Source organism: Rhamphochromis longiceps, linkage group LG3 (assembly GCF_057381845.1).
Source record: "Rhamphochromis longiceps isolate RC_006_pf linkage group LG3, R_longiceps_female_GT1.1, whole genome shotgun sequence".
NCBI classification, from domain to species: Eukaryota; Metazoa; Chordata; class Actinopteri; order Cichliformes; family Cichlidae; genus Rhamphochromis; species Rhamphochromis longiceps.
This window is the reverse complement of record NC_140559.1, coordinates 26,704,090-26,717,021: the sequence shown is the minus strand read 5'-3', so window position 1 is coordinate 26,717,021 and position 12,932 is coordinate 26,704,090. Positions and strand designations below refer to the sequence as shown.

The window sequence follows — 12,932 nt, the reverse complement described above, 5'->3', positions numbered from 1 at the left end:
GGCAGAAAAATCTGGGAAGCCTGTGATGCCAAAACCAGCTATGCCTGGAATGTACAGATTTTCACAGTCAAAGCTGTGAGTGGCACCCCTGAGAAGAAACAATGAAAATGTGTGGTCCTCCATATGACCACTGGACTGCAGGATCACAATATCAGCTGTGATATTTTATTTTATTTTTTACCAGATATGACCTCGGACAAGAACTTCACAAAGGAAACTGAGGTGAAGCTGTATCATTGGGAAGTGATAAAAAGCCCACAATTACCCACGGCTATAACCAAAACAAAGGAGGAGTGGACTTTTTCTTTTTTTCAGTTTATATTAAAGGTCTACTGCTGAAAAAAACAAACTTTTTTTGTCTTTTCTTGATGTAAATGTCTATGGGTCAGAATTGACCCGTAACACCATAGATGTCATTTTAGTTATTAATCTTAAAATGAAAAAAATCAATAAAACAGATTTATTTAAGAGATGTGTCCTATACCCCTCAGTAATACTCAGGTAACACAGAAAACTTTTATTTATTAATATGATTCTCTTGAGGTTAATTTTACAATTTTTTTTTATTGAAATCGAGGGGTATAGTGACAAAAAAAGACCCAGAGGCCCACGCCAAAGGTATTAAAACCAACATTTTCATGGATAAGGAAGTCTAACAAGGTAACCAAGAGATGAGAAACAAATTGGATGATAACTTATTGTTTTTAGTATATTTTATAGCTGATTTAATTCACGGGTCAATACCGACCCGCTAACATAAGAGATGATAACAGAAAGCTAACACGAGAGGAAGGTTAAAACAAAGAATAAAAGAGGACAACAAACAATAGGTAACAACGCAAAAAGCTAAAAACAGCCAACTAGACAGAATCAAAAGCCAAAGTAAAAAAATAAGTTTTAAGACATAATTTAAAAGACTGGATAGACTCGGCAGTGCGAATATGAACGGGGAGGTTATTCCAGAGTCTGGGTGCAACGGATGCAAAGCAGCAACGCTGATCATTTGACTAAAGATGAAAGAATTTAGACGGTTTTCCACTCTCAGTGATGCCGCAGTGTTCGTTTGACTTTGGGACCTGAAGCGGATAGAGTTTTGGACCCAGATTACTCCGCGAGGCTCCTGACTACAGTAGCTGTAATGCTCCGACAATCCATCAAGTGGTGCGGTTTTGTAGCTTACCCAAGTCATATTAAAACATTTTTTGACAGATTTTTGAGTGCCATGTATCACATAAAATCGGTTTTAGGTCAGTAAGCACAACCAGAATTCATACATAAGGCCCCCCGGATAGTAAGGTGGATAGTAAACACTTAAAGGATTTTAAGTGTGCCTTATAGTGTGTAAAATACAGTAAATAATTTAGAAGGGCAACAATTTATAATTTTTTGGGTGCTGGAAGTATAATTTCCAGAATGCTTCAGCTTTCATTTAAAAGAAAAATGAATATTTTGAAATTTAATTTGTATTCAAAACAAAATCGACCGTAGCAGGCTGACCGGAAACAGTTCATGAGGGTACCAACTCAGTTTTAACAGAAGAGGATTTGGATCACTTCTATAATACAATCCAAAGCCACGAATGAAGGATATATTAGTCTCCATTGTTCTTTTTTGATTTAGAATTAGAATTAGAATTCAACTTTATTGTCATTGCACATGCACAGGTACAGGGCAACGAAATGCAGTTTGATTTTTAATGTTACTGAAGTTATGAAAGCTATGAAAAGAACTGTCAAAACAGTAACATTTAGACAGAAGACAGTGAAGATTTCTGTGGTTATTAACAGAATTTTAATGTTTTAGATTGTGCAGGCTACTTACTTTTACATAAAGAGTGTGTGTTGATTTATAATACAGGGTGGGCCATTTATATGGATACACCGTAATAACATGGAAATGGTTGGTGATATTAAAGTCCTGTTTGTGGCACATTAGTATATGTGAGGGGGCAAACTCCTCAAGATGGGTGGTGACCATGGTGGCCATTTAGAAGTCGGACAGTTGCTTGAAGACGTTTCACCTCTCATCCGAGAAGCTTCTTCAGTTCTAAGGTCAAATGGTGGAGAGTCCCAGATATAAACCTAGTGGGAGTAACCCCCCACGGAGGGACAAAAGGACCCCCTGATGATCCTCTAATCGCCTGAGCCAAGGTGTGAAACTGGGTGTGGGCCCCAATCAGCCAGAGTTTTGGGTGACCTCTTTGTGAAACCTTCATGCGAAATTCGCATGTGAAAACTTCATGCGAATTCCTGAGATCAGATGGCCCAGGGTGTGAGTGGGCGTTAAGGCATCTGGGGAGGGAACTCAAAACTGGATTATAGATGGCAGACAGTTGGTGTCGTAAACCACCGCCTCTGTTCAAAGATGGTCGCTCACAGTAGACATAGATGGCTTCTTTCACTCCTCTTTCAAACCATCTGTCCTCTCTGTCCAAAATGTGAACATTGGCATCCTCGAAAGAGCGTCCTTTATCCTTAAGATGCAGATGGACTGCTGAGTCTTGTCCTGTGGAGGTGGCTCTTCTATGTTGTGCCATGTGCTTGTGAAGTGGCTGTTTCACAAGCGCATGGAATACAGCATACACCACATTGTTACAGTGGGGCAAAAAAGTATTTAGTCAGCCACCGATTGTGCAAGTTCCCCCCCCCCCAAAATGATGACAGAGGTCAGTACTTTGCACCAGAGGTACACGTCAACTGTGAGAGGAGGGACTATGCGCTTACCTGCTGCTCCTTGGCAGGTAGCTCCATGCCCTCCTGGGTTTTAATTGCACCTTAGAACACACATGCATCAACACTACAATGAGCGGGTGGAGGGAGGTTTGGAGTCTTCTCCCACCCCCATTCTCTGCGGCCTGCTGGAGCGGGAGGGCTAGGAGGAGTTGGCCGTCCGACTGCGGTCTGGGGTGTGGGGCCTCCCTGCTGCTACGGAGTCGGGGTGGTCTGCCTCTCCCCACCGCAGGGAAAAGGGTAACACCACCTGGGTCTGGGTGCAGTTCCCCCCTCCAGGGGCAAGGGTACCTAGACCCGGTTTGTAGAGCACGCTTGGGGAGTGTGATCGTGTGTACAGCGTCTCTTTATGTCTGTCTCCACGTTGGTTGAGTGTGGAGTGAGTGCATATGAGAGCATGAGGGGGGGGAATGGATGTTTGTGTCTGTGTGTGCCTGTATGTCTGTGTCTATATGTCAGGTTGGGTATCAGACGCCACCTCTCTGGGGACACCTCAGGCCCTCCAAGGTTTGGAGGCCTATCTCCACCCACCACCACTTCCCCTGCCAGTGGCGGACTCCCTCAGGTGTCGGTGCGTTGGTGGTTCTTAGTGTCTGGGGGTGGGCGTCCAGGTACACACCAGCTCACTCGTTGGCGGCCGCTTATCGGGGCCTGGAGCTTGGGGCTCGCTCGGGCCCCTTCGGAGGTGGGGTGCCCCCGGCCTCTCGGCCTGGGGCTCGGTCACTCAGGCACAGCTGGCGGCCGGCGGAGCTCATGGGCGCGTCACTGCAACTCCCCCTGGCTTCTGCTCCGCGGCTGCTGAGTGAACCCTCATCTGGGACTCTCCTCAGCTCTTACTGGAACAGTGGCGCGGCTGCCCCTCTGTTGGTCTTCCATGGTCTCTTGTGTTCTGGGGGCCTCTGGATGTCTGGAGTTTTGATCTCCTCCATACCTGCTTCATACCCTGGAGGACGGGGCTGTGGCCCCCCCCCACACTCCCTAGCAGATCGTTACATGGAGAAACCTTTGGAATACAAGCGCGCCGATCCACACAGGTATGCACACGGGTGTTCACTGCTCGTAGACCCAAATTACACCTTTCTTGGCTGCTACTTCGAAGCACATCTGTCCTGCCTGCTGCACAACAACATTGAATATTTAGTATTTAGTGCTGTTTACACTTAGCTAGATTAATGCGATGGTGTTGTGTTTAGTATGTTGCTTTGTTTTTTTTTGGTTTTTTTTTTGCTTGTTTTCTATTCTTCTCTCAACAGGTGATCCAGGAGATTTTTATTTTTTTTCTCCCCCCCTTTCTCACTGTCCCTCTCCCCTTCTGTTTTTCCTTCCTCTTTCTTTCTCCCTTTCCTATCCCTCACTCATGTCTGTCCCGTCTGTAACATCTGAAAATAAAATATAATAAATAATAAAAACAAAGATCGACCAAATGGACCAATACGGCAATGCCACGATGATCCATTTGGCAAAGTAAATCCATTGGGTATCCTTGTTGGTCTTCAGACAACAATTCTGATGGCTAAAGAACCAAATGGGACAGGCAGAAAAAAAAACAAAACTGTGAGAGACAGAATGTGAAGAAAAAAAATCCATGAATTCACATGGTAGGATTTGTAAAGAATTTATTCGTAAATCAGGGTGGCAAATAAGTATTTGGTCAATAACAAAAATACAACTCAATACTTTGTAACATAACCTTTGTTGGCAATAACAGAGGTCAAACGTTTACTATAGGTCTTTACCAGGTTTGCACACACAGTAGCTGGTATTTTGGCCCATTCATTCTGTCCTTAACACGGATCAGTCGTCCTGTCCCCTTGGCAGAAAAACAGCCCCATAGCATGATGTTTCCACCCCCATGCTTCACAGTAGGTATGGTGTTCTTGGGATGCAACTCGGTATTCTTCGTCCTCCAAACACGACGAGTTGAGTTTATACCAAAAAGTTCTACTTTGGTTTCATCTGACCACATGACATTCTTCCAATCCTCTGCTGTATCATCCATGTGCTCTCTGGCAAACTTCAGACGGGCCTGGACATGCACTGGCTTCAGCAGCGGAACACGTCTGGCACTGCGGGATTTGATTCCCTGCCGTTGTAGTGTGTTACTGATGGTGACCTTTGTTACTTTGGTCCCAGCTCTCTGCAGGTCATTCACCAGGTCCCCCCGTGTGGTTCTGGGATCTTTGCTCACCGTTCTCATGATCATTTTGACCCCACGGGATGAGATCTTGCGTGGAGCCCCAGATCGAGGGAAATTATCAGTGGTCTTGTATGTCTTCCATTTTCTGATGATTGCTCCCACAGTTGATTTTTTCACACCAAGCTGCTTGCCTATTGTAGATTCACTCTTCCCAGTCTGGTGCAGGTCTAAAATCCTGTTCCTGGTGTCCTTCGAGAGCTCTTTGGTCTTGGCCATGGCGGAGTTTGGAGTCTGACTGTTTGAGGCTGTGGACAGGTGTCTTTTATACAGATGATGAGTTCAAACAGGTGCCATTCATACAGGTAACGAGTGGGGGACAGAAAAGCGTCTTACAGAAGACGTTACAGGTCTGTGGGAGCCAGAGATTTTCCATGTTTGAGGTGACCAAATACTTATTTGCCACCCTGATTTACGGTTAAATTCTTTACAAATCCTACCATGTGAATTCATGGATTTTTTTTTCACATTCTGTCTCTCACAGTTGAAGTGTACCTCTGGTGCAAATTACTGACCTCTGTCATCATTTTAAGTGGGGGAACGTGCACAATCGGTGGCTGACTAAATACTTTTTTGCCCCACTGTAAGTCTGTCACAGACGTAACAATGTGGTGTATGCTGTACAGTGCAGCGAGGAATGCCCAGACCTCTACATTGGGGAGACCAAATAGCCACAGTCTTCGAACTCCATATTCTACACAATTTCTAGATAAATCATTTACAACATATGTCAATGGACTACGGAGTCTACTAGAATGTTGATGATGGCATATGGTGGTCAATGAGAATGACTAATCAATGTGCGAGTAACACTGAAATTGAGTGATACTATCCTACTTTTAAAATCATACTATATGCATTTAAGAGACTCACTTATTGTGGAGTTATATGTATTCACAACAACTCATGTCCTTAAAATAACTATACTTTTTTTTGCAATATTGCTGTTAAGTAAGTTTTCACATCTAAGAATATGAGCTAAGTTTTACCATCAATAGACATTTTATTTTTAGTTTACTAACGAGAACCCAAAACCATCTTGTTTATGCTGTCACCTCACACAGTAAAGATGCTCTCAAAGAGCTATTTTGACATTTGTCACGTACTGTGGTCACCACAGTACGTGACAAATGATAGTGTCATGAACATTGGGTTATATTAATTTTGTGCACCATGAACTCTTACTGTCATGTACCAGTAAGATTCTAATGATATTATGCCATCTATAAAAAATAAAAAATAAAACTGCAGAATTTGTATGGTCTGAAGTATTTTTCAAATGTGCAGTGGGAATTGAACACATCAAAGTTCCATATTGTAGTTGGAAAAGTTCTGTTAATTTTCTTCTGCAATATCAAAACATAACATGAATATTTTTATTCCTCATTTTAAACATAAACAGAACATAAAGAATTAATGGTGAACAGAGGAAAGAAACAGTCACAAGTGTCAGTCTGAATTTCACAATCTATCTTATACATTACTATTACTGAGAACTTAAAGAATTAAAAGAGTAGGCTGAATGATCAAAATCTAGAACTGATCAAACATAAACGAATAAACAAATTCAAGAAATTGAACATATAGGTTGCAGGGACATTTTTTTATGCAATCACATGTGATTGAAATGGAACCCTGTTGGGCCCCAGTCACTACAAAGAACCACAGGAAGAGGAAATTCCTTCAAAAGAATATATCCTCATTTCAGTCTGATGCTCACACAGTCAGCAGCAAGACGACATGGAGGTCAGAATCTCCACCACCAGTGTCTGTAAGTACTGACCTTGTCTTTTGTAAAAAAAAAAAAAAAATACAAATTAAAAAATAAATACATGGATTAAGGGCAAATAACAATATCCAAAATACAGCTATGCATTTGCATGTATTCATTATGGATGTTTGTAACTGCTCACTAAAAATGCATAGGACTTATTGCTAATGATGGAAAAAAAACCCCGTTAAATATTAAAACTGTAATTCTCAATCTTTTCAGTGATGAATGTCCTGTTTCTGTTGGTTATAGTTGCTGAATTCAGTGATTTGCAAACATATAGTAAGTAAATATTCATGTTGTTGTATTTCTAAGTGTGTGTGTATGTTATAGATTTAATAAAGCTCATAAAAATATGTATTTTCTGAAACTACTGCAGTTACTTCTTTTCAGCTAAAAATAGAACTACAACATAACATATTAATATATTAATATATAATGTATATATATATATATATATATATATATATATATATATATATATAAAATGTCATATATAACTATTTGAAAGCAGTCGAGCATTAGAGTGCTTAATGTGTATAAATTTGTGGTTGTCTGAAAAACAGTTTTTTGAGACTATTTTGTTTTGTATTTGTTGAGTCTTTATTTGATTTTCTGTCTCAGGTTCGGGTTTTCCTCAAGTTGTTCCAAACAGGCAGCAGTTCTTTCAATCAGAGCCTATCACTATCAGCTGTGAAGGGCTAAATGGGCTGACTGGATGGAGAGTGATGAAAAAGATAAATGGCGATGTTAGAATATGTGCTTCAACCTGGGAAACATCGACTGGACCTTGCAATATTATTAATGCATATCCTTCAACTGACAGTGGAGAATACTGGTGTGAAATGGGAGGAATACAAAAAAGCAACTCTGTCAATGTCACTGTAACTGGTATGTCCATAGAAAAAAAACTAATTTATAAGTTGACATACTTAGTCCATCAACAGTTTAAAAAAAAAAAAAAAAAAACTCAGTTTCAGTACATCACTTAGATAGTGTCATATTTGGTACTGTAGTACTGTGGTAGTTTTTTATAGCACACACACACACACACACACACACACACACACACACACACACACGCACACACACGCACATATATATATATATATATATATATATATATATACTGCATGTGCATTGTAATAAGCAGAAAAAGCACATATTTGACACAGATGTCTGTTTAAAAATGATGTGAGCTGTCATGACTGTTGACTATGACTATTGTGTAAAATTCCCTTTTTACACAAAATAACTGCCATATTTTCTGCCATTTAGATTTAGAGAGTCATGTGATCCTGGAGATTCCTGTCTATCCTGTGATGCAGGGAGAAAATGTGACCTTGCATTGTAGAAAAAAGGATGCAAACTCCAGCTACACTGCAAAATTCTATAAAAATGGCATCTCCATTGGGAGCAGCTCATCAGGAAACATAATGACTCCCACTGTATCCAAATCTGATGAAGGACTTTACAAATGTAGCATTGCTGATGCTGGAGAATCACCAGAGAGCTGGCTTAGTGTTGAAGGTAAGATGCATCAATATTTTCTAAATAAATTAGAGACAAACTTTGTACCCAAACTGTATTTTAGACCTTCATGATAAAGTGTGTTAATGAAAATCAACATGTGGTCTATGATGAACATACCTACTGTTCAAAGTGAAGCCAGAGTGTGGCTTTTATCATCTTTGGACATCATATTTTGGTCTACTAAAGGGGTTGTTTGGTAACACCAGGTAACATATTTTATGTCTACTAAACGTCTAGTGTTGACGTCCATTGGACCTCTGTCCACAGGCTATGTGTAGTCCAAATGTGGTCGTTGTGGACGTCTTTTCAACAACAAACTTAGACTCATTGTTAATGTGGTTTTTAATACAACTTCTTTAGTCCCATGTTTCCAGGGGGTGGAGGACATGTTTTCTATTGGCAACTGGTTAATTTTTATGAAGCTTTGTTTACACCTTTGTGTACATGTCCAGTTATCATATGCGGCTGAGACATAAATAAATAAATAATTTATTTAGACAGAAATAAAGTCATTGGAAAATGATCTGGAATAGTATGCCACCTTTTGAAAAAGGGCTAAATCATATTGGGCATCCATAATTGTATTGAATAGGATTTATTTTATTTTTTTTAAATATTTAGAGTAATTTACAACATAATTTTAATCATTTCTAATACACACTGCAATCATCTTTCTAGCAGGACATCCTACAGTGCCTTACTTCGAGCTCTATCTGGTGCTCTGCACAGGTTTCAGTGTTTTATTGGTGGTCATTCTGCTAATACTGGCAGGAGTGTTTCAACATAATAAACATCAACAAACCATCAGAGGTCGTACAGAAGAAACTTCTTTGACACCAAGTATGCTGACAGTTGGTTCATCAAAACAATTTATTTTTATGACTTTTTATTTTATAACAATAAACATACTTTTTTCCTGCTTATTTTGTCTTTTTCATAAGCAGGTGCTCACAATTCTACTGCCTCCTTCCAGCCTCCCTCTTCTGCACAAACAGGTCAGGAAGACAAACATCTGTTTAAGAAACAAAAAACTGAACTTCAAATGTACAGGATCATGGAAATTAGAAACACAGTCCTTTAGTAAATCCTTTAGTAAACCCCAGGACATGGCCCTGATATGGTATTGTTCAGTCTTTGATTTTAGTCCCTCGGTAGGTTGTTGTCACTGTTAATTTTGACAGGAAATTTTCATTTAGTTTTTAATTTAGTTTTAGTACATGTATTTTGTCTTGTGGATAAAATGTATGTATGTTTAGTTTTTTGTCAAAATTTAGCTATCTAAATTCATTGAATTTTACTCTTGTCTCATTTGACTTCATATGAGAAGATTATAACAGACTTTTGAGTAAAATTGTTGAATAAAATATGATTTTGTTTTAGTCACAATTTAGGCAACTAAAATCATAATTTAAGTTGACTAAATAGCATAGCACTTTAGGAGACTAAAAAATGATTCAGTTGACTGAAAAATAAAGTATTTTTACCCATGACAGTTTCTCCAGACAATTTACAAAGCATATTTTTTATCTTGACATAAAATGTGAAATGTGTCTATATATCTACTCTTAACATTTTGTTACATTATCATGAAACAGGGACCATGATAGCTAGTTTTACCTCCCCCTCTGCAAAAAAAGAGGAAAAAAAAGGGGGTACCGTTTTATAGTCTTACTTCGCAAGCAAGATTGGTCAATTAAATTAACACTAGTTGTTATTAGGCAATATGATGATGTCAAAATATACCATGTTTAATAACATTTTTTTATTATAATTTGCATGTTACTGTTGTGGAAAGAAATATGTTGTGCTTTCTTATGGTAGAAGCATAAATGCTACAAATGGGTCACTTTAGCCCACTGGTTGCGAGGCAACATGATGACAACATAATAATACAGTCCCGATCAAAAGTTTATGACCACTTGAAAAATGCCAAAAAATCATGGTTTGATCTTAACTAGGTTCCAAGTAGAGCTTCAACATCCAACAAGAAGAAATGGGAGTGAGACATGTTTTGAGCCGGCACCTTCATTCATTCATAAGATAGTGCTGTTTTACAGCTGATCAAAAGCTTAGGACCACACCTCCAAAAGAACCTGTAAATCCCCTCAAAACAGAAATCAAAGTTCGAAACATGAACTCAATAATGAGTAGCTCCACCATTATTGTTGATCACTTCAAAGATTCGTTGTGGCATGCTTGATGCAAGTGTTTCCATGAGGTGAGTGGGAACATTTCTCCAAGTGGTGAAGACAGTAATCTACTGTCTGGAACTGTTGTCCATTTTTGTAACTGTAGTCCATTTTTTGTAAATTTCCCTTGCCATTCATCCCCAAAGGTTCTCAGTTGAATTTAGATCAATGGAACATGCACGATAGTCCTAAAGAGTGATGTTATTATTGGAAGAAGTCCCTTGTCCATTGTGTACTGTAGTGTTGGCGTGTTGAAAAACCCAGTTGTTACCACACAAACAAGGGCCCTCAGTTATTAGGGATACTTTCTGCAACATCTGGATATAGCCACTGGCCGTTTGATGCCCCTTTCACCTCCTGAAGCTCCATTGTGGCGCCCCCTCCACTGTGGTGCATAAAAAAAAAAACATCTCAATTATAAATTTTAAAGGCATGTGGTCCTAACCTTTTGATCAGCTGTAAAACAGACTGTTTAAGTTTAAGCGATGTTTATAAATTGGAAGCTCAAAAAAATTGTTAAGTTTGTTTATTTTAGTGAGATTCAATTAAAAAATCAGCCTTTTCAACCAAAAAACAACAAAAGGTTTTAACCATCACTCTGGTTTTGTTATTTCTCTTTGATTTTACTGTCTGCACTTTGACATTGTTATCTATATAGAAAGAGTGTCTAGAATCAGAGTTGTTGTTGTTGTTGTTGTTGTTTTGTTTTTTTTTTAATTTCAACTAGAAAATGTCTGCCCATATCATATTCGTTTAAGGTCTTGACTTGTCTCTATATTTCAGTGCCTGCAGTGGTAAGCATAGCTAAAGAAAACAACGAGACATATTCCCTGATCACAAAACCAAGAATGTCGACAGGTAATTTGCCTAAACTGAAAACATTGAAGTTATAATACCCTTAATTGCTTAGATGTGTAGGGGAAGTGTCATGGTTCTGGAGTTTTTGACCCAGCATTCTGAGTTTGGTGACTTGTGTTTTATTATGTTCTAGTTTATTTATTTAGTCTAGGCTTTATTTGGCTCTATGTTTTGAGTCCTGTTTCCCTGTTTAGTTCTTGTATGTTTAGGTTCCTCCCATGTTTGTGCCTCCTCAATATGTTGTTTATGTTGTTGTTTCTTCATCGTGTGAGTCTGTCCTCCATTGCCCTTTATGTCTCATGATGTCTTTATCTCCCTTTTTGTCCCTTTCTCTTGCTCTCTCCCTTTGTGTCTCGTCTCTTCTTCTTGTTTACATCTCTCCCCTGGTGTCTCATTTCATGTCTCCCCTATCTGTCTTTGAGTCTCACAGCCCATGCTCAGTATGTCCAGTTTACTTCCTCCTGTCTTGTCATTGTGTCAAGTTGCCCCAGCTGTGCTCCACATGTGTTTCCTCTTCCTTTGTCACCCTCGTGTATTCAGGTAGTCTTTGTCATTCATTTTCGGTCAGGTTGTCTGTTGAGTTCATGCCACGTTTCCATGTTTCAGGAATCCACACACCCACACCAGATTTCATGTTTAGGGTTTTTCATGTCTATTTTTGGTTTTCCCATTTTAGGTTATTATTTAGCTTCAACTTCGTTCACCTTTCCCCATTGTTTTGTAGTTTGCTACCAGCCATAATAAATGCCTCACTCTTTGTGAAGAATCCTTTTTTTTTGCCTTTGGTTGTCTGCATTACTCTCCCCTACACATGATCTAACAGCATAGATCGTGACAGGAAGAAAAACATGTCACCATATAAAAAGTAACATCGCTCTGAAGACCATATATAACTTAAGTGTCCCAGCCAGAAATGAGTGAGAACAATTTACATTTTAAATGTAATGAAAAGAAAAATCACTCTTATGATGTTTTGTTGTTATATGCCTGCAGAGGACAATGCACTTGAATCAGTCCAGGTGATGTATGCTATGGTCAGGAAACCCAGGGATGTGAAAGGTAATTGACACTGAAAGTAGACTATTTAATCCTTAATGCTCACCCCATGTTTTGGGAACAATTTAGGGTTGCAGAAGGACTGGAGCCTCTGCCAATTATCACTGAGCAAAGGGCCAGGCCAAATACATCTTGGACAAGATGGATATATAATCTGACAGTAATGTTATATTCTTGGTTTTTAAATTATATATTTTTTTAAACACAGCATGCACGTGTTTCATGCTGTTGATATTTTCAGCTTTGTTTTTAACATCTCAGAAAAAACCCCACACAAGAAACCCACAGGCAAAAATGTGTTGATGAGTCTCCTCGGTCTATCACGCAGCAGCCAGATAAGACTGTTTTAACAAATAACTGTTTTGAAATGTATTGTGCCTCCAAACAGAGATGGCAGTAGTGAGCTGGTTGGAGTCCCACAACTGACTGGCATGGATCTGGATAACTTTTACTGCACAGTACAAGACTAAAAATAAAGGGAATGCTGGTCTTCAGTGTGCATTTTATTTTCTTTGTTAATGCCATCATGAAATCTAGAAAAAGTGACACATGTTTATATATATTTATATAAAATACAATGAAACATTTTTGTGGTTAAAAAC

General features: G+C 39.1%; 2 protein-coding genes across 2 annotated transcripts in view; one reads left to right on the top strand and one right to left on the bottom strand.

Annotated features, from left to right (window-relative positions):
• The window catches only part of LOC146673713 (butyrophilin subfamily 3 member A2-like), a 177,155-nt gene that overhangs the window by 87,659 nt on the left and 76,564 nt on the right, over positions 1-12,932 (bottom strand). The window lies entirely within an intron of this gene.
• LOC146673717 (Fc receptor-like protein 5) lies at positions 6,664-12,341 on the top strand. The gene is made up of 8 exons (XM_085401002.1): positions 6,664-6,694; positions 6,917-6,976; positions 7,319-7,585; positions 7,973-8,224; positions 8,909-9,067; positions 9,172-9,222; positions 11,200-11,274; positions 12,268-12,341. The coding sequence occupies exons 1-8, from the start codon at positions 6,664-6,666 to the stop codon at positions 12,339-12,341; spliced, it is 969 nt and encodes a 322-aa protein (XP_085257128.1).